Source organism: Pan paniscus, chromosome 3, assembly GCF_029289425.2.
Source record: "Pan paniscus chromosome 3, NHGRI_mPanPan1-v2.0_pri, whole genome shotgun sequence".
In the NCBI taxonomy this organism is placed as follows: Eukaryota; Metazoa; Chordata; class Mammalia; order Primates; family Hominidae; genus Pan; species Pan paniscus.
In genome coordinates, this window is record NC_073252.2 from 92,294,333 (window position 1) to 92,316,325 (window position 21,993).

General features: G+C 35.3%; 1 protein-coding gene across 4 annotated transcripts in view; it reads left to right on the forward strand.

The window, feature by feature from the left end:
* Positions 1-21,993, forward strand: part of SMARCAD1 (SWI/SNF-related, matrix-associated actin-dependent regulator of chromatin, subfamily a, containing DEAD/H box 1) — an 83,827-nt gene extending 61,834 nt beyond the window's left edge. For all 4 annotated transcript variants that reach the window (XM_003829903.5, XM_008955299.6, XM_008955298.4 and 1 more), the window contains 14 exons: positions 1,707-1,797; positions 4,593-4,692; positions 5,702-5,761; positions 5,856-5,931; positions 7,323-7,458; positions 8,009-8,146; positions 9,409-9,504; positions 9,603-9,720; positions 9,916-10,037; positions 11,579-11,767; positions 12,463-12,581; positions 13,796-13,978; positions 15,648-15,757; positions 20,170-21,993. In XM_003829903.5, the coding sequence (XP_003829951.1) occupies positions 1,707-1,797; positions 4,593-4,692; positions 5,702-5,761; positions 5,856-5,931; positions 7,323-7,458; positions 8,009-8,146; positions 9,409-9,504; positions 9,603-9,720; positions 9,916-10,037; positions 11,579-11,767; positions 12,463-12,581; positions 13,796-13,978; positions 15,648-15,757; positions 20,170-20,231 (1,600 nt within the window). In that variant the 3' untranslated portion in view covers positions 20,232-21,993. The remainder of the gene's footprint in view (positions 1-1,706; positions 1,798-4,592; positions 4,693-5,701; positions 5,762-5,855; positions 5,932-7,322; positions 7,459-8,008; positions 8,147-9,408; positions 9,505-9,602; positions 9,721-9,915; positions 10,038-11,578; positions 11,768-12,462; positions 12,582-13,795; positions 13,979-15,647; positions 15,758-20,169) is intronic.

Genomic DNA, 21,993 nt, shown 5'->3' on the forward strand with positions numbered 1-21,993 from the left:
CAGAATTAGAAAATTATAAAGACAGAAAAGAATTATAAAAGGCAGAATTAGAAATACTGCTTTTTCTCCTACCTATACTTTTAGTTGTATTAAATGGGAAATGTTTTATAAGTTGCATACCCCACAGTTAAAACATAGATTCTGATTTAAGATGGACATCATTCAACTACCTGTTCTTCACTCAGTTCTAATTATGTCTTGATTTCAGAGTTTGATCCTTCAACAATTTATTATGCTATAGCTATGTCCAGACCCTTCCCTGTGTGCAAACAGGATATATGCAAGAGGAAATTAAGGGGACAGGATAAAAGCTGGAGAATGGGAGGCATGGCCTTGTCCTATGTTTTCACATTAATGTAAGGTGTTTTAGTGAATATGAGAATAGGCTTTGGAGTGAGATCGATATCCTGAATTAAAATCTTAGTCTTAACACTTTGTAGCTATGCAACCTCAGGCAAATTAAGTTTTTTTTTTTTTTATCTGTTAAAGTGATGATAGTAACTACTTTATGGGATTTTTAAAGGGTTAAATGAGGTGATGTTTGAAAAATGATATCTGTGCCTATGTATAATAGATGTTCAATAAGTGATAACTGTTAATAGTTTTTAACCATTTGAACTATTGTTTTCATTCTGTTGTTGTTGTTGTTGTTGTTGTTGTTGTAATTGAGACAGGGTCTGGCTCTGTCACCCAGGCTAAAGTGCAATGGCATGATCTCAGCTCACTATAACTTCTGCCTCCCAGGCTCAGTTGATCCTTCCACCTCAGTCTCCTGAGTAGCTGGGACTACAAGCATACGTCACCATGCCCGGCTAATTTTTTTTGTATTTTTGGTAGAGATAGCGTTTTGTCAATGTTGCCCAGGCTGGTCGCGAACTCCTGAGCTCAAGCAATCTGCCCAGCACAGCCTCGCAAAGTGCTGGGATTACGGGCATGAGCCACTGTTTTCATTCCTTATAACTCTGCCATATTACTTTCCAAACAATTCATTCTCAGGGATTAGTCTGTTTATATGTTTCCAAATTAAATAAGGTTTTTGACACTTGCATGCTACTTTCTACTCTCACTGTCTTTTAGCATTTGCTAAAACATCAGTGAACATCAGTGAGTAGAAAGTAGCATGTAAGTGTCAAAACAAATAATTTTGCTAAACATGTGCTGTGTACATTTGTACGTAGTACGCACATAATACACACAGAAATGCGTGCTTCAGAATTATACATACCACTGATATTAGGAGTGATTGACACACATTGAGAAAGTATTTATTAAACCTACCTGGCCAAAGTAGCAAATTATGTTTGCGTTTTTTTTGTCCTAATACTTTTAAGTTCTTTAATGTGCTAAAAATCAAATCAACACAATTCAATTTTCTATTATAAATACTAGCTTAGTATTAATATTATCATAGTTAATATTCTAATCATTTATGGAATTAATTTGGAGGTACTATATTATGACCAAATATGGAAATGCTTGATTCTTACTGCCAGAAGAAATAAATAAGAATAGAGAATAAAGTTTGAGAAGATCTGAAAAATCATTTATGTCTTGGGTTCATTTTTTTTAAGTAGGTGTACATAGCATCTAACAGTTAAAAGGTAAGATTAGACCTAGGCATTTTAGTTTTTATGTGCATTGTAATAACTAATAGAAAACTGATAGAAATATAGATGTGTAATATTTGGTAACTCTCTCTTTACCAGTTTGTCACTCAAGCCCTATCAGAAGGTTGGTTTGAATTGGCTGGCATTGGTACATAAACATGGACTTAATGGCATTTTGGCAGATGAAATGGTAAGTGTACTTTATTTCTAAGATTTGTTGTTGAAAGTGTCATTAAAAGGTATTCTTGCTGTCATTTAAAACATGAAACTTTTTTTTGCTACTGTAGTTAACTACTGCCACCTCAGTAGTTTTTTATTTTATCTCATCTTTGTTTTTGATAGAGTTAGTTCTACCCTCCTCACTCCTCCCCAAGATGAAGATAGATTTATTGTCTTTCTGATTGTCAGATTAGTAAATACATGTTACAAACATAAAAATACAAATTAAAAAATCGAAATCAAAGTCACCTATAATTCTGCCACTTAAACAAGAACTAGTTTGGTGTCTTCTTTTCTAGATACTACCTTCTGCAGATGTTGTGTATGTACATGTGTACGTACATACATATATGTGCTTTTTCTACAGCTGCCTTTAAAATTGTAACTTAGATCCCTGTCCTTGTCAGTGAACAAATCCACATATATATCAGCAACATCATTTCAGCTATTTTATTTTTATTAGAGGTCTCTCCGGGTCTCTGTTCTTTCTCAAATCACATTTCCTTAAAGCTGAGTTCACAAAGTTTGTTATAGCCAGTAGTCCAGGTGTTGTCATATGGAAACTTGACCTTTAATCTAACATCTCTATTCCTCCAGCTATACTTTTTTGAAGTGTATATTTAAAATGAGTCATGTTCAGCAAAGAAAATGTTACACTGTGTGTTGGATTCCTAAAATAAAAGTTAACACAGATAATGATATTTGTTCCCTCATTAGCCTCTAAGAAAGTAATCTTTAGCATTGTAAGATATTTTCCCATATATATTTCATACTGTCATTAAAATAGAGATACTGTTTATCTAATAGAAAAGTGAATAATATTCACAGGATTTCAAAATACTTACAGAAATTACAGAATATATGTCATTTCAGTTGTGTGACTGCACTTGGAAATCAGACCTGGGTTTGGGGTCCCCAGCTTTGCCTTTCAGGAGCTATCTGATCCTTTCCAGTTGACCTAATCTCTCAAAACTAATAATAAAATGTAGATAGTCTTTATATCATAAGATTGCATTTGCTATCAAATGAGGTATATATTATGTGAAACTATTTTTGTAACCTGTAAAGCGCAACACAATATTTATAAGTTGATGGCTTAGTCAGCTAGCATTGCCATAACAAAATACCACAGACTAAGTGGCTTAAACAACAGAAATTTGTTCTTAACAATTCTGGAGGTGGACAGTCCAAGATGAGTGTATCGGTAGCTTGCGTTTCTCCTGAGTCCTCTCTTTGACTTGAAGACAGCCACTTTCTTACTCTGTCCTTATGTGGCCTTTTCTGTGTATGTACACATGCCTGATATTTCTTCTTACAAGGACAGTCATATTGGGTTCAGGCCCCACACTTATGAACTCATTTAGCCTTAATTTCCTCCTGAAAAGCCCTGTCTCTAAATACAATGGCATTGGAGGTTATGACTTCAATGTATGTATTGTCAGTGGGAAGGAGGTGGACACAATTCAGTCCACAACAGTTGATAGCATTCAGTTCCCCTGAGGATCTGTATCTCCTAAGTAACTTTTTTAAACCAGTATTTTAATGATGTCTAATTTAGTTGCAGTAAAGTGTACAAATATACAGCTTAGTGACTTTTTACATATATGTACACCCATGTGACTACTACCCAGAGAAGCTTTTCCATCATCCCAGAAAGTTTCTCATGCTTTTTTCCAGTTACTGCTACCACTATTCTTATACCTATCATCGTGGATTTTTTTTTTGTTATGTAGTATATGCAGTATACTCTATACTATTTGTTTTTGGTTCATTTGGTGCAACATAATGTTATTGAGATCTATCTGTGTTCTTATATGTATCAGTAATTTTTTTGTTTCTGTTTTTGTTTTTTTAAATTGCCATGTGGTATGGTAGTCCATGGTATAAATACAGTGCAATTTGTTGATCTTCTTCTGTTGGATATGAATATTTAGGTTATTTCTTTTCTTTTTTCTTTCTTTCCTTTTTCTTTTTAAGCAGGTGCTTGTTCTGTCACCCAGGCTGGAGTGCGGTGGCGCACTCTCAGCTCACTGCAGCCTCGACCTCTTGAGTTTAGGCAGTCCACCCACCTCAGCCCTCCCGAGTATCTGGGATCACAGACATGCGCCACCATGCCCGGCTAATTTTGTATTTTTGTAGAGATGGAGTTTTGCCATGTTGCCCAGGCTTGTCTCAAAACTCCTGGGCTCAAGTGATCCACCCGCCTCAGCGTCCCCAAGTTCTGGGATTACAGGCATGCACCACGGCACCCAACCTATTTAGGTTATTTCCAGTGTTTGGCTATTAAGATAAAACTATGAACATTCTTACCCAAGTCCTTTTGCCAACATAAGCACTCATATCTCATGATTATATTCTTAAGGGTAGAATTGCTGGGATAGATTAGGCATATGTTTCCTCCATTTAGTCATGGGACATTGCCCTTAAACCATTCAGTGGATATTAAACATTCACTGTGTCTAAGCAATAACCAAAATTATATCCTTTCCATGCAATGCAAAAAGTCTTCCATATTAATGTGTATTGTATATGAACTAGCAATGAAGATCTATCCACTGTTCAGTAAAGTAAGTTATAGCATCATTTGGAGATTATAATCAATTCTGTCATTTGAGAACTAAGAACGTAGTAGAAATTCCTTTAGAGTTGCATTATGGGAAATCAAAAGTGAATACAGCACAGAATTACTGCTTTTTCTTCTGTATTTTTATGTATTTATTTTTTGTTTGTTTTAAAATGTTATATATTGTCTTTTAAACTTTTTAGGGCCTAGGAAAAACTATTCAAGCCATTGCATTTCTGGCATACCTCTATCAGGAGGGTAATAATGGTCCTCATTTGATCGTTGTTCCAGCTTCAACTATAGGTTTGTAATACTGGAGACAACTGTATTTAACTTTATCATGTTTTATATAGGTAGAAGAGAGTGTGTGTCGGAGGGGTGTTGTGGTTTCTTAGTTTGTAGAGATGAATATTAATTTTATGGTCTCTTTATACTTTTCTCCTTTGTTTATATATGTGTGTTTGATTATATTGGCAGTCTTTTAAAAAGAACTCAAATGTAAGTCAGTTTTAAAATTTTAGACCAAGGACGATTTATGTTGGTTTCATAATACTTTTAGTTACTTTTAAAAGTGACTAAAAGAAAATGAGTACTTTTAAATGTAGAATTAAACAGATATGTAATTAATTCCTACACACATAACTGTTCCATTCTTTCTCAATTCGTTGGATGCAGAAGTTAGAATAAGAGAATATCTGTACATGTGAATGTAACAAAGAAAACCCCCTTCTCTTTAAATTGGAGGTTAATAATCAACTGTAAATATAATATTTGGTCATCTGCCCTTCATTTTGATGCCTCACAAAACCTCAAGATCATTTTACATAGGTTTCATAAGGAGTAATATTGTAAAGGGTCTGTGATAAAAACAATCGCCATGGTATTTATATTTTAATTTTTAATTTTTATTTATTGTTTTTAAGACAGTCTCGCTGTGTCACCCAGGCTGGAGTGTGGTGGCTCAATCTTGGCTCACCGCAACCTCCACCTCCCAGGTTCTCGTGCCTCAGCCTCCCGAGTAGCTGGGACTACAGGCGCCCGCTACCATGCCTGGCTAATTTTTGTATTTTTAGTGGAGATGGGGTTTCACCATGTTGGCCAGGCTGGTATCAAACTCCTGACCTCAGGTGATCCACCCGCCTCAGCTTCCCAAAGTGTTGGGATTACAGGCATGAGCCACCTTGCCGGGCCAGTATTTACTTTTTATAAAAGACTGATTTCTGAGTAGCACTTTTCAAAGTTTAGTGTTCATTTAACCATGTGAACATACCCTATTGTAGCAGATGCAAATAATGTCTCTTCTGTTCCATAGATAACTGGTTAAGGGAAGTTAATTTATGGTGCCCTACTTTGAAGGTCCTCTGTTACTATGGTAAGAATATGTCATTCTGCTTTTAACTTTGGAAATTAAAAATAAAGTACAGCACAATAAATAGTCATATGTGTTTATTGTTTTTAAATTCTAGGTTCTCAAGAAGAACGTAAACAAATTAGATTTAACATTCATAGTAGATATGAAGATTACAATGTAATTGTGACCACGTAAGTATTGAGAAATTTGGGGAGGATGGATATTTATGCAGCCCCCAAATTTAAAAAAGAAATTGTAGTAGTACTATGTAGGAAAGTTTATGCTGTTAACTGTGATACGAAAGTAATAGAATGACTAATGTTGAGGATTCAGGCATTTTTTAGTTTGGTGTGTAATACCTATATAGGAGGTTTTTGTTAGTGCATCACCTCATTAATGGTGACTATAAAAAGGTTTTGCCTACTTATTGAAAAAAGTCGTCTTGTAATAGTAATTTCTCAGTTAAGCTTAAAGTAAAATTTGAGATATCCCACCAAAATTATTTATATTTTTAACTTACAAATAAGTATCTGTAATAAATACAATGAAATTTCATTTTCTCAATGAAAAATTTGAGCTAGGGCAGAAATAAAAATGAAAAATAATACTAATAATACTACTTGGTAATAATTGATGTAAATATCTTGCACAGAACTTAATGCTCTTGTGTTACATTAGTTGATTTATTTAAAGTTCTATTTTAACTGTAGTTATTATTTCTCTCTACTGGCTTCTTGTGTAGGAGTCTGTCCTTTAAAAATTCATGCGGAATTTTATTTTTTCTTAATAAAACAGGCTCCATATGCAGTCTCAAGCTGCTAGCTATTAACTATTATTTCTTGGATCTACTCTGCTAGTTTAATAAAATATTATGTTTTAAAGAGAAACATGTTTTAGCTTCACGTTCTTTTTTGTGCTTATTAAAATATAACACTTCATGGAGCAGATTACTTACAAGTTATACCCAAATTGACCTCCTCCCGGGTGTGTAGAAGTTGTCCGATTGTAACATTAACATTTTCTTTCTTTCTTTTTTTTTTTTTTTTTTTTTTTTTTTTGAGACGGAGTCTCACTCTGTCCCCCAGGCTAGAGTGCAGTGGCGCGATCTCAGCTCACTGCAACCTCTTGCCTCCCAGGTTCACGCCATTCTCCTGCCTCAGCCTCCTGAATAGCTGGGACTACAGGCGCCCACCACCACACCCGGCTAATTTTTTATATTTTTAGTAGAGACAGGGTTTCACCGTGTTAGCCAGGATGGTCTCGATCTCCTGACCTCGTGATCCGCCTGCCTCGGCCTCCAAAAGTGCTGGGATTACAGGTGTGAGCCACCGCTCCCAGCCTTTTAACATTTTCTTTCAATTATGTATTGCAGCTTTCATAGCTTGGTTACAGTGTACATCAATAATTATTAAATACAAGTACGTCAGTATTTATTTGAGTATCACCCGTGTCTAGTGCTGTGCTTTAAGTACTGGCTGTTAGAAATGTGTAAATAAAAAATGATTTTATAAGACATTAAATTTCACTAGACTCCAAGCTCTTAAAGGTATAACCTTAGAGATGTTTTTTCTTTTGGTGACAGATATAACTGTGCGATCAGCAGTTCTGATGACCGTAGTCTGTTTCGACGGCTGAAACTTAATTACGCAATTTTTGATGAGGGCCATATGCTGAAGAATATGGGCTCCATTCGCTACCAGCACCTTATGACAATTAATGTAAGAGAATGTTTGTAAAGTTTTCCAAATTACTGTAAAATTTAGACTACGTAATTTAATATATGTAGTATTCTTTATTAGAAGAATCTGTATTATGTAGTTTAATATATGTAGTATTCTGTGTTAGCAAGTTTTTTCTGTAAAAGGGAAGATAGTAAATATTTCACACTTTATGGACTAGATGGCCTCTGTTACGTATTCTTTGATTTTGTTTTTTAACAACCCTTTAAAAAATTATTAGGTCATAAGCCATAATTTACCTGTTCTATATGTTAAACTATTTATAAATAATCTTTCATCACCTCATAAAGGTGATACGAGGACACAAGTTACCTACTTATAAAAGAAGACCAATGGTTTTCGTATTCATTGCTGTTGATAATAGCAGACATCAATTATTTAAATTACTATATCATTCATCACAGAATGTTAAATTATTAATAATGGTTTTAATTTATCTCTCCTCCCTTCACCTTTCACTGGGGAGGATAGACATGAAAGGAGTGGCTCTTTAAGAAAAAGCTAATATAAATTTTACCTTCATTCACAGGCAAATAACCGTTTGCTGCTCACAGGCACACCTGTACAGAACAATCTGTTAGAACTCATGTCGCTGTTGAATTTTGTTATGCCACACATGTTTAGTAGTAGCACCAGTGAAATACGAAGAATGTTTTCCTCTAAGACAGTAAGCATAAATGCATATTTTCTCCCAAATATGTTATTTGTGTTTTATCTGGGCCATTCTTCTGTTAGGTCTCTTTTGTTGTTTTCATAGTGCATATGCTCTATGAAGTAACTTTAAGTAGGTGATAACTCTATATTTGGATTGGTTTGGAAACCAGCCAAAATATAATGGGGAAAAAAATAGCAATTTCCCTAATCAATGGCCAGAAGTCTTGGTTAATATCCTAATTTTCTGAAGGATGACGATTTTAAATTGATGAAGAGCTCAGATATATAGTATGTGCAGAAAGTTTGATCATTACATCATCTGTATCAAAATTGGCTACGTAAATTAGTAACATTTCTTTATGGGTAAACTATAAAACTAGACAAAGCTAGAATATCCAGAAAATGCCTATGCTAAGAAATATATTTTGAAATAAAAGTTCATAAAACCAAAGTCACAACTAAAAGCGACAGTAAAGAAATCCTCTTCACAAGAAAAGTTTTGTTACTTCTTTATTGTTTAGGAAAAGTATAGTCTTCAAGAACTCCCAGTTTTTTCAATTCCTCAATGTTTACACTGATTCTTGGCTCTCTTCCACATCACTAATCTTTTGCAAGAATTTTCTGTGATACTCGTCCACTGCAAATTAACTGCCTTTTAAACATTTACTAATTTGAATTCCCTCCCACTTAATGTACAGTGTTTTAAATGGCCTAGCAGATTTTATGAACCATTTTCTATCTTCAGTTCATAATATATGGAGGACTCCTTCACATCCTAGAATAAAATTCTACTTCTTAATTCTCCAGAGTCACCAGTTTTGACTAAGTACTATTCCCCATTTTTAGACCAAGTGATTTGCATCAGTCTGCACTAGCTTCCTTTTGGGGGCCATTTTCCACAAAGAAATAAAGGATTTTCTACCCCCCCACGCTCCTCCTTACCCACACTTAGACACATTTTTCAATGAGAGTTATCTAGGTAATCGATACATGACTCATCAGTTGATGACTTCTGAACACCCATCTGGTACAGTTCAAATTGATTACTTCAGTAGAGAACATGATTACGTATCATAAAACTTCAAAATACATATGGAGCTTCAAGAAGTACATGGCAGCCCAGAATTCAGATGTGAAGTGCCATCTAGAATGAATCAAGTTTCTACAGAAAATAACTCAGACTCTAATGAGGGAGATTTTTATGTTGTGTAATAATACTGTTATTGCAATAATTTAAGTGAATAATTCCTAAAAGGATGTTTTTATTTTGCTCAGAAATCAGCAGATGAGCAAAGCATATATGAAAAGGAGAGAATAGCACATGCAAAACAAATTATAAAGCCATTTATTCTCAGAAGAGTAAAAGAAGAGGTAATGCATATCTACATGTTTTTTATTTTTATTGTTTTTAAAACTTAGGTTTTTCTCTTTACTAGAATGATTATCTTAAACTGTTTTTTCTGTCTCAGGTTCTCAAGCAGTTACCCCCCAAGAAAGATCGAATTGAGTTGTGTGCAATGTCGGAGAAGCAGGAGCAACTCTATTTGGGTCTTTTCAACAGATTGAAAAAATCTATCAATAACTTGGGTATAATCTGATTTTTACTCTTTTATGTGAAAAAGAATCTTGTACTGGGGATGCATTTTGTTTAGTCATATAATGGGATTTGTGCATTTTTAAAAATTATCTGGAATTTGAGGAAAGAATTTTAAAACTTAGTTGATATATTTCAACAGTTATCCGCTTGGTTTTATTTTTTACTGTGTTCTCTTTGGGTCACAGAAAAAAACACAGAAATGTGCAATGTCATGATGCAGTTGAGGAAAATGGCCAATCATCCTTTATTACATCGCCAATATTACACAGCTGAAAAACTCAAGGAAATGTCTCAGCTTATGCTAAAGGTAAGGATTTCATATTATGTTAACACTAAGCTTTAATAAGAGGTTAAGTTGTTAGGCTATAAGATTGGTGAACCCAATGGGCATACTAAACCTTTAACTACATATTTAAGAAAAACTTTTTTTTTTCAGACCAGGTCTGGTTCTGTTGCCAAGGCAGGCAGTCTGGGCTCACTGCAACTTCTGCCTCCTAGGCTTAAGCCATCCTCCTGCGTTGGCCTGCTGAATAGCTGGGACTACAGGCACGCACCACCATGCCCGGCTAATTTTTTTGTACGGATGGGGTTTTGCCATGTTGCCCAGGCTGGTCTTGAACTCCTGAGCTCAAGCGATTCGCCCGCCTTGGCCTCCCAAAGTGCTGGAATTACAGGCATCAGTCACTGCACTGAAACACGAAAAACACATTTTAGACTAAGTTCAAAATGATCTGGGGGACATAAAAACAAAGAAGGACTGATAACCTACATTATAAGTCAGCAAACTATGGCCTTACGGCAGTGACTGTTTTTATAAATAAGGTTTTACTATAACACAGTCATGCCTGTTTTTGTTTTCTGGGACTGCTTTCTCACTACAGGGGCAGAGTTGAGTACTTGCCTTACAGGTCATTTTGCCTACAAAGCCTAAAATATGATCTGGCCCTTTACAGGAACAGTTTGCTAACTCCTAGTCTAGACTTCCGTAATGCACTTCTTTTTCATTTTATTTCTTTATAATTTTAGCAATTACTCTTTATTTTTGCCTCTTTCTCCTTTAACATTTTATCCTTATTTATCCTTACTGATCTTTGGTTGAAAGCAACCCATTTTCTTCCTTTTCTTTACTTTTTTTTTTGAGATAGACTTTTGCTCTTGTCGCCCAGGCTGGAGTGCGACGGCATGATCTCTGCTCACTGCACCCTCCGCCTCCCAGGTTCAAGTGATTGTCCTGCCTCAGCATCCTGAGTAGCTGGGATTACAGGCACCTACCACTACGCCCAGCTAATTTTTGTATTTTTAGTAGAGATGGGGTTTCACCAGGTTGGCCAGGCTGGTCTCGAACTCCTGACCTTAGGTGATTTACCCACCTCAGCTTCCCAAAGTGCTGGGATTATAGGCGTGAGCCACTGCACCTGACCAACCCATTTCTTTTTAAATTTTTTTTTATTATTTTAAACTTATGGAGAATTTCAAACATTTATAAAAGTAGAATTGCATAATGAAACTGCCCATATGTTACTTCACCCCTTTGAAAGTTACCATTTGATAATGACACCACCCTTGTTTCATCTATACCCCAGACTTCTCCCCAGGGTTATTTTGAACCAAGTTCTAGATGTTATTTCATCTGTAGATATTTTAGTATGTTATCTCTCAAACAGTAAGGACTTCCCCCCCTTTATTATACCTAAAAGATTAATACTAATTTTCCTTGATAAGTCTGTTAAACTAAAAGGTTCTATGATTTAGATATTTTATCAGGTGTAAACAGTTTTATTAAACTTTTCTCATCATATTATTAATTATTTTTATTTTGAAGTATACTGTGTTTTCTTTTGTTTTAAGGAACCTACACATTGTGAGGCTAACCCTGACCTGATCTTTGAAGATATGGAAGTTATGACAGACTTCGAACTACATGTACTTTGTAAACAGTACCGACACATTAATAACTTTCAGTTAGACATGGACTTGATTTTAGATTCTGGAAAATTTCGAGTTTTAGGATGCATCTTGTCTGAACTGAAACAGAAGGTATTAAAAAAGAATGGCGTTTCTTTTGTATTTTCTCAATTACTTTAACTTCTTAAAGCAATTCTGGCACACTGACTTGCTTGAATTAGCCTATGTCTGTTCTGCATTCTTCCAGAACTTAGTGTTTTGAACATTTTCTTCACGTATTTTCTTGATTACCTCCTTTCCTCTGTTGAACCTCAGACAAAAACAATAGAAAGTTAGTAGACTGTATCCGTATTGATGTTTTAAAAAAATCTTAATTGTCATTATTTCATAGGTGACAATCTGTATGTGTGCTTCAAAATTAGTTTTTAAAGACACTATTTGTTAAATAGTTATTTAAGTAATGCTGCCGTTTATGTGTGAAATAGCCTAAATTTGTAAAATCACAGTCCAGATAATACATACATAAGCAGTTGTCCACATTTTCCGACGTTTTTCTTATGAAAAGGAAGTAATTTAACTGTTCTTAAAATCAAAACTGAGAGCTAGCTTTTAGCCCTGAAGTTAAGGCAGTTTATTCATATATAGGCTGCAATAAGACATACGTCTTAGGTATTACTGATTTGTATTAAAGAAGCAGTTTATCATAGAGAATTTTCTGCAAATTTATCAACATGAGATAAGTAACACTTCTAACTGTTTAAACCTGTCAAGGCTTTGAGTAGTAAAACGATTTTTTCCATTTCTAATTCATGTATGTATTTTCACAGGGTGATAGAGTTGTGTTATTTAGCCAATTTACCATGATGCTGGATATCTTAGAGGTTCTATTAAAACATCATCAGCATAGGTACCTCAGATTAGATGGAAAGACTCAGATTTCTGAAAGGTTAGTATACTTCATGTTAGTTACAAAAAAACCTCATTTATTATTATTGTTAGGATTTTAATTGTCTAACAAACAATTGATAGTATTTTGTTGTTTTTATGTTTGATTACTTCAAATCATTACCTTAAAATAAGAGTAATTTCAATGGTCAGGCATGGTGGCTCACGCCTGTAATCCCAACACTTTGGGAGGCTGATGCGGGCGGATTGGTTGGGCTCAGGAGTTCAAGACTACCCTGGACAACATGACAAAACCCTGTCTCTACTAAAAACACCAATAGCAACAACAACAACAAAAATAGCCAGGTGTGGTGGTGCACGTCTATGGTCCCAACTAGGGAGGCTGAGGTGGGAGGATTGTTTGAGCCCTGGGGGGGTGGAGGTTGCAGTGAGCCAAGATCGCACCACTGCACTGCAGCCTGGGTGACAGAGCAGGACCCTATCTCAAAAAATAAATAATTTTCTTTTAAATTTTCTTTCTGAATTACACGCAAATATGTTTTGAAACAGCTATTAGAATTGTATTTTTTATGGTTTTCACCTTTAAATTTTTTTCAAAGTCTAAAACACCTTATCTTTCATCAAGATTGTTTTAAAATCTTTCACATTTTAAGGGTAATTAAAGTGTTTTTAATTTCCAAAGGTTGTAAAGATTGAGCTTAGTAAAGAAGGGATTGTCTTAATAAGGACGGAATTGTGTAGTATGTTTAAATTGCATTATATATTTTGATTTTTTTTTTCTGTTGGCCAGAGTGGTTTTTTCCCCCCCGCATTAGACTAAAGGTAAAAGTAATGTGTTTTTTTTTTTAAAGAAGAGAATCCACTTATACAATTTGATCATGAAGTCCTTGATTCATCAGAAATGTTGTCTGCCAGTAGGAGCTGATATACTTCTGAGAAGGTTAAAGATTGAAAAGCCATACACAGAATTTAGCTAAGCCACAAGTTTAAAAAGGACAAAATAGTCATTTAGGAATTAATTGAATCTGAATAGTTGACTTGAAGTAAGAGTTGGTAGGGGTAGCAATATCGTAGAAAAGAAGTTGGGGAATTGAGGAGGCTCTTCAGTGATATAGCCAGAGGAGAAATAACTGCAATACTAAGAGATGTACATACATCTTCAGGTTTCTTTTTCATGTGATAATGATTGTTTTCCATTCTAATTACATTATACAACTTTTTAGTGAGATTTAACCTAATTTGTTTATCTTACAGGATTCATCTAATTGATGAGTTTAATACCGATATGGATATCTTTGTGTTTCTGCTATCAACAAAAGCTGGTGGATTAGGAATAAATCTGACTTCAGCAAATGTTGTTATACTTCACGATATTGACTGTAATCCTTATAATGACAAACAAGCAGAAGATAGATGCCATAGAGTAGGCCAGACTAAGTAAGTGTTTTTAGTTGAAATGTATTTTTAATTCAGTGCCACTTTAATTTGTGTAGACCATTAGAATATAGTGTTGGATGTCCTGCCTTAGTTTTTGTTTTTTCGGCAAAGCATGGCTACTGATGTATTTTATACCAGCAGTGTTGAACATCAACTGCACTACGTAACCCTTCCATTTTCTAGTAATTATCCACCCACATTCTAAATAGTTCTGCAGTTCATGAAGTATTAACAATTGACGGCCGGGCGTGGTGGCTCACGCCTGTAATCCCAGCACTTTGGGAGACTGAGGCGGGCGGATCATGAGGTCAGGAGATCGAGACCATCCTGGTTAACAGGGTGAAACCCCGTCTCTATTAAAAATACAAAAAATTAGCCGGGCATGGTGGCGGGTGCCTGTAGTCCCAGCTACTAGGGAGGCTGAGGCAGGAGAACGGCGTGAACCTGGGAGGCAGAGCTTGCAGTGAGCCGAGATCACCACCACTGCACTCCAGCCTGGGCGACAGAGCAAGACTCCATCTCAAAACAAACAAACAAAAAAATTGTCTACCCCTTTGAAAAAGATGAGTAATTAAAAAAACTTGCTTGTTAGATCAGTTAAGTCCCAGACAAACTTGGTAATATACAAACTTGCTGGGCTGTCCTGTTACCCTTTAGGAAGTAAATTGAGTTGTAAATTATTTTAGATGAATGGTACATTTTGACATTGGTCACAGCACTGTAAAGAGGTGAAGATAGCCGGGCACGGTGGCTCACACCTGTAATCCTAGCACTTTGGGAGGCCAAGGCGGGTGGATCACGAAGTCAGGAGATCAAGGCCATCCTGGCTAACACGATGAAACCCTGTCTCTACTAAAAATACAAAAAAAAAAATTAGCCAGGCGTGGTGGCAGGCGCCTGTAGTCCCAGCTACTCGGGAAGCTGAGGCAGGAGAATGACGTGAAGCCAGGAGGCGGAGCTTGCAGTGAGCCGCGATCGCACCACTGCACTCCAGCCTGGGTGACCGAGCAAGACTCCGTCTCAAAAAAAAAAAAAAAAAAAAAAAAAAAAGAAAAGAAAAGAAAAAAGTAATTTCCATCTGAACACAGAACTGTTTGTTGTAATGTAGTTGTAATGTTTTGTTTTGTTTTTGAGACAGAGCCTCACTCTGGCTGGAGTGCAGTGGCACCATCTCTGCTCACTTCAATCTCCACCTCCCAGGTTCAAGCAATTCCCATACCTTAGCCTCCCAACTGCTAGGATTACAGGTGTGTGCCACCACACCCAGTTAATTTTGTTTTTTTTTTTTTTTTTTTTTTTTCGTTTTTTTTTTTTAAGTGGAGACGGGGTTTTGTCATGTTGGCCAGGCTGATCGGCTGATCTCGAACTGCTGGCCTCAAGCAATCCACCTGCCTCAGCCTCCCAAAGTGCTGGGATTAGAGGCATGAGCCACTGTGCCCAGTCAGTAATTTACTTTAAATACAAATATCTTTCTCTTTTCTTCCATCTGTAGGAGTGTCTAAAAGTTAAATAGTCAGAAAATGTCAGTCTCAAGTGGCTTAAATAAAAGAATTTAAGGATATGTTTGTCGTAATTTTCAAAGTATTCTTTTTGAACTCTTAAATATAGTTTACATATATCCAAATAACTATATTTAGTAACCAATGGACATATTTTGTATTTTTTTTAGAGAAGTACTAGTTATAAAACTAATAAGCCAAGGGACGATTGAAGAATCCATGCTAAAAATTAACCAACAGAAATTGAAACTAGAACAGGATATGACTACAGTAGATGAAGGTGAGTTGTTTGTAAGCAGAAACTTCAATATTTATCTATATGACCATGCATCTAATTAGTGCAAGAGGATGACAAAGATGGCTACCTTAACTAGCTTACAGTTTAGGGATGATGTGTGATGTGGGAGAAGGTAAGCATGTTTATTTCAAAATACTAAAATAATTTTTTTGAAGTTTCTTAAGTTCAAAATTTTTATTTTTGTATATGTTTTTGAAAAGAATATGTTCAAAACTCAGAAAAGAAAGAACAGACGCCTCCTAGTCGCCCCATCTCCCAACTTCCCCAATAGAGGTGACAAGTGTTAGCCTTTTGTTTTTGTGTGTGTGTGACCAGTTATTTTATGTGTATAAAAATAAACACGTGTTCTTTCTTTTATGGGAGAAAGGGTGCATGTCAACTTACGATACACTCTTCTGCACCTTTTCTTATTTAATGTTAAATTAATTGGAAATAAGCAAGTTTTTTCATTCTAATTCCTAATATTGATAATTGTTCATTTTAATTTAGCAAATTTCTGTTCATGACAGACACTGTTATGTCTGTGTTATATTAGGCACTCTGTGCTGTAAAAATCAATACACTTTAATCTGTCTACAGCGAGAGAGAAGTGCGTATGATCAAATAATTACTTGTCTTTCTTGCGTAGCATTTATTTCAGGGTGCTGTGGAAGCTTGGGGAGGTGGGCGGTAGAGAAAGTTTGAGTAAGAAGCAACTGAGATCTTTAAGAGTAAGGATAAGTAGAGTGATCATAGTTAAACAATTAGCAGTCATTACTAGGCTTTGTGTGCATGTGGCAACTTGCCAGTTTCAGGTTGTCCAGGAAATACAGTAAAGTGAATGCATAAGGCAGATTCTCTTTGGGCAATGTTTTCCTTATTATTTTGGTAGGGCAGCTTTTAGAATTTAGTAAAGCATTTAAATTCTTTTTCAGCAATACTAGCAAATATCCAAATATATGGATTTTATTCTAACAATAAGTTTCTAAATATAATAGAACCATAATAGTTGATAAAATTAACTATAAGTCTTTTCTTATGGGCTAGTTCATTTCCTCAGAGGGAAATTTTTCAACCTCCTGTGAAGTGAAGAGAGGTGGGGAGAGGTGGTATGAGAATGGCCCTGAGAAATGAAGGAGGGAGGTTTGTTCTCTTATTTAAATATTAATAGTTAATCTGCCTGTTTTCAGCAGCCTCTTTCTTCTCTTCTATGACAAGTCCAGAGTTCCTCAGACTCATGTTCTCCAAAGAGAATAAACCTTCAGTTTTATACATTTGGAGCAAATGGCTGGCTCTCTTGGGCAAGCTTTAGACATCTTACCTGTTCAAGCTGATTATAACTTCATGTTTCCCATTTACCCCCATTTCCTGAGCTTTGAAGGTAGAAGGGTAAGGGTTCTGGGTGTGAACTAGCCTTGCATTTCCCACCTGCAGACACTTAAGCTTTTACTTTATTATCGAAAATCAGTTTCCATTCTTTCATCGTTTTCTTTCAAAAGTTGTAGACAACTCTCTCTGCTGTTGTCTTTTTCTCCTATTCTTTCTCCTTTGTCTAATTCCCTTACACTTTTTTCTCCCATCGTATTTTAATGGTATTATGGGTGATGGGAACAGAGGTGATGTGTATATTTGATCATTTTCAGTCATAATTAATGTCAATTATTTGTATTTGTATAAATTTGGTCAGTCTAAAATTTTGCCTGTTATGTTCACCTACATTGTCTGTTAAAATAGCAGTGTATTTTTAGCTGTGCTCTCAAGCCAATAGCTTTGAAATGTTTAGTTATGAAGAATCCTGCCCTCTCCTTACCACTTTTTTCGGAGTCTTGCTCTGTTGCCCAGACTGGACTGCAGAGGCGAATCTCCGCTCACTGCAAGCTCCACCTCCCGGGTTCACGCCGTTCTCCTGCCTCAGCCTCCCAAGTAGCTGGGACTATAGGTGCCCGCCTCCATGCCCCGCTAATTTTTTGTATTTTTAGTAGAGACGGGGTTTCACCGTATTAGCCAGGATGGTCTTGATCTCCTGACCTCGTGAGCCACCGCGCCTGGCCTCTCCTTACCACTTTTCCTAGAAGTTTTCCTCTATTTTGTTAAAGCTGTTTATATGTGTTTTTCCCAGTGTGTATTTTATTTGCTAGAATAAGGATGTAATGGCGTCTCTTATTTACTCGTTTAGCTGTAATCATTTGTCTTCAGCTGTGTCCCGGGTTTCATTTAGGTAATTTTGACACTGGACTGATGACAATACATGTATGCCCTTCTTTCCATCTCTCACAGTGAGGTCCTTTTCCTCTATAAACAAAAATGTATATTTGTAATTGACTGTGTATTGCTTTTTGTTACCAATCTGTTTGTCCCCTCTTACATGAAACTATGAAATGTAAAGACCATGATTCCTCTCAAATATGCTTATCAGATTTTTGTGTTCCTAGAGCTTGCCTTAGTTGTTACCAGAGTACCAGCAGCAGGAGCAGCATCTCCTAAGAAATTGGCAATTTGAAATGCAAATTCCCAAGCCCCATTCTATACCTACTTGGTCAAAAACTCTGGCGATGGCACCTAATAATACTTGGTTTAACAGGCTATTGAAGTGATTCTGATAAAGCTAAAATCAGAGAACCACTGCTTTAAAATAAAGATTGTGTTTGGGTTTTTTTTCATTAACTTCCCTTAATGTATTAATTGTATTAATACATTTTTTACCTTTTGGAACTTTAAAAATATATATATATTACCACAATCATGACTACATACTTTTTGAATTTTTTTATTACAGAAATAGTCATACAAAAATGAAAGCAGTGGCTGGGCGTGTGATTCATGCTTATAATGCCAGCACTTGGGGAGACAGGCGGGAGGATCGTTTGAGCCCAGGAGTTCAAAACCAGCCTGGGCAACATAGCAAGACTCCATCTCTATTAAAATATATATATATATATATTTTTTTTAAATTGTTGAAAGTATAGTATGAATGAAAAATACAGCGATTTAACAGTTGTGACATTTGCAGTGTTTGTTTTTTCTACTTCTTTTTTCCCATTGATCCATAATAAACTCAATTGTAAACATGGCAATTTATTTTCAATATCACAGCATATTCCTCATAGTTGGTACAATACCATTGTAGCATCTAAGAAAATAAACAGTAATTTTCAGACATTATCATATATTATTCATATCCAGATTTCTCTCATTTGTCCCCTTAATGTCTTTTATAGCTTTCCTTAAAACACTAGGGTCCAAAGTTCACACACAGCATTTTATTGTATTCTGTCTTTAGTATCTTCAAGTTTAAAAGAATCTCCTTATTCTTTTCCTTCTTTTCTCTTCTCCCTGCATTCTTCCTAACATAGTATCAGTTTATATAGTAATTTATGAAGTGTCAATTTGGATTTTATGGGCTATTTTCAAGTCTGTGGATGAGCTTGGAAGCAAGGTTGTCAGTGAACTGACATCCCTAAGAGTTGATGTACTATTTTGTGTTCCTGTGGATATATGTGTTTTGTTTTGTTTTTTGTTTTTTTAACAGAGAAAAGAAGAGTGGATGAAAGTACTTATAATTTTAGATTATAGCTGAGGTGTATATTTGTGAGAGAGGGGAGGAGGAGAGAAGTGGTTAGTTTTGCTACATTTCAGCCACATCTAATTTATAAAATTATTCATAGTTACAGATCTATCACAGATCAGCAAATATTTGAATTGCCACCTGTGCTGTTGTCACTAACTAGTAAATTAATAAATCAACTCATCTCAAAATATTCTCAGTGCTAAACTGAATTAATCAGGGATGGCTAGATTATCTGCCACTGTGACACAAAGAGATTTAGAAAATCTCAAATAATTCCTGTAAGTGCTTATAAATACTGGGGCCTCATTTAATTAAAATATAGGGCAAACATTGGATAAACCAGGTAATTTAAAGTGGCTAATTTAATCATCAGCTGGTATGCTGTGCTCAGAATGTTGTTTATATGTATACAGTGTGGGTCTGAGTCAGTGATGATATCTTTAGATGAAAAATAAGAATATAGATTGGTTTTCGTTGGTTTAGGTTTGGGTTTGTTATCCTTGTTTTCCCTACTCCATTTCTTACATAAATGTTTTTTATTTAGCAAATGTGAGAAGTTAAGTACCATGAATTAGATACGATCCAGTGTATTACCGTGTATTTTTATATAGCTTTATAAAATTGGAAAAATAACCTTAGATTGCTATGTTGGCAATATGAACAAGAACATAGAGGAAATAGCCCTAATCTAAGTAGAGCTTAGGAAAGTTTTTAACAGGGGTGACACTGAAGCGAACTAGCCCTTGAAAGATGAGTAAGAATTCACCAAAGAAAAAAAATAATTGAGACAATTTTTTTTAAGTAAAATATTTTTATAAAGCTTTTAATGCTACTTTCTGACCTACAGGTGATGAAGGGAGTATGCCAGCAGATATAGCCACATTACTAAAAACATCAATGGGCCTGTGAAATAAGAACTGTGAACTCTCAATTGATGAGGAAATATCAACTTGGTGCACTCAAGGACATTTACATTATGATGACCATGGGGTTTATGAACATTTATAACTTTTTATAATTTCCATATTACATTTCTCATAGTATGGACAACTTTTTGCCACTAACTGAATTCTCCAAATACTCACATGTGAAATTTCAAAAAAGAAGCCACAAATATGTAGTTCTGAAGATGTTGAATAATCATTTTACAAAGCAGTTTTCTGAATGGGGATTAGTTGGTGATTGTTTGTAACAAATATGCTAATGCTTTAGAAATGTCAGTATTTTTGTAATTATTTCTACCTCCAAATATATATATATTGTCTTTCACTGGATAATGTGTGTAGATTTTTACATGTGCCTTATTTGACAATGCTTATGTCTTGTTTTTGCTTGTCTCATTTGAAGTTCTTTTTTATTATGTTAAAGAATGCAGCTGTATAGATTATATAGCTTTCATTTTATTGCTATTTGAAGCAGATGTTCACCAATGTCAGCAAGAACTCAACCTGAATTTAAAGGTGGCATTCCATATACTAACATCCCCCAGGTCCTCTCAAGTACTTCTGCTGAAACAAATTTGTTTGGCTAGGCACTAAGTTGTTTTCCAGTGAATAGTAACTAAAGAAGCCCCTACCTTGCTCCATGGATTAATTCCTTCTGTTCATTTTCCAACTGCACTAATTGTGCATATTACTCTGCCTAATCTTGTGCATGTTTTCATTGGTTTCCCTCTCCCGGCTTTTGCTTCTCTTGAAACTGTTGCCCAGTCACTTCTGCTCCAATTCTCTTCCTCTCTAAATAGTAGTTTATTACTGCCACATCTCCATGCATCAGCAAAATGTTGGTGACATTTTTCTAGCCTGGCAGAACAGATTACTTAAAGCTATTTCACTTCAAAGCAGACTGAATGTGACTTCATCTAAAGGCAGCATTAGGTACTGCATGGAAATAGGTCATTAACTTGAAACTCTTATCAAAATATATTTTACCAGTTTCCAGAATTTCCAGTACAGGACCGCCTGAAGAGAGAGCCATTGTTCAATTCCAATTCAGTGTGAGTGACAAAGTGAAATTTAGAAGTGAAGTTGTCTATTTGATATTTAACTCTTTATTAAATCTTTCTTTAAATTTCTGCCTGTCAGTCTATATTGCTGTTTTTATTATACATCATTTTCTTTGTATAACTTGTGAGTTCCATGTGTTTTGTTTTTATTATGTAAATATCATTATAAATAAACTTATTTATAAATCAAAGATTTGTTAATTTTTGGAAATCATGCTTTTCAAAGCATCCTAACTTGCTAAGATGCTAGGTAATACGACCCTCTGGATTTGGAAGGCAAATAAAACTCTTACAGTGATTATTTAGATATTAAAGACTGAGAACTCATGGCTTAACCCCAGTCTTGATGGTATATTGAACAGACTGAATATATTTTACCATTACAGGGCTAAAAGGAGTCTTCATGTGTTAATACTACCTCCTTGTACATCACCATACCCAAATCAGTTATTCAAATTGTTAGGAATTTTACCTTTTAAAATCTCATAATGGATTTCTCATGTTTTCTGTATTAATGTATTTTCAATGATAGGCTGTTTCTTTTTGTTGTTGTTGTTGTTGTTGTTGTTGTTATATCCATACTTTTATCTCTAATGAAATGTAGTTGGGTTCTTCCTGTAATGCGCTATTATGTCTTGGGCTTAATAAAAATATTTGTGATCATAA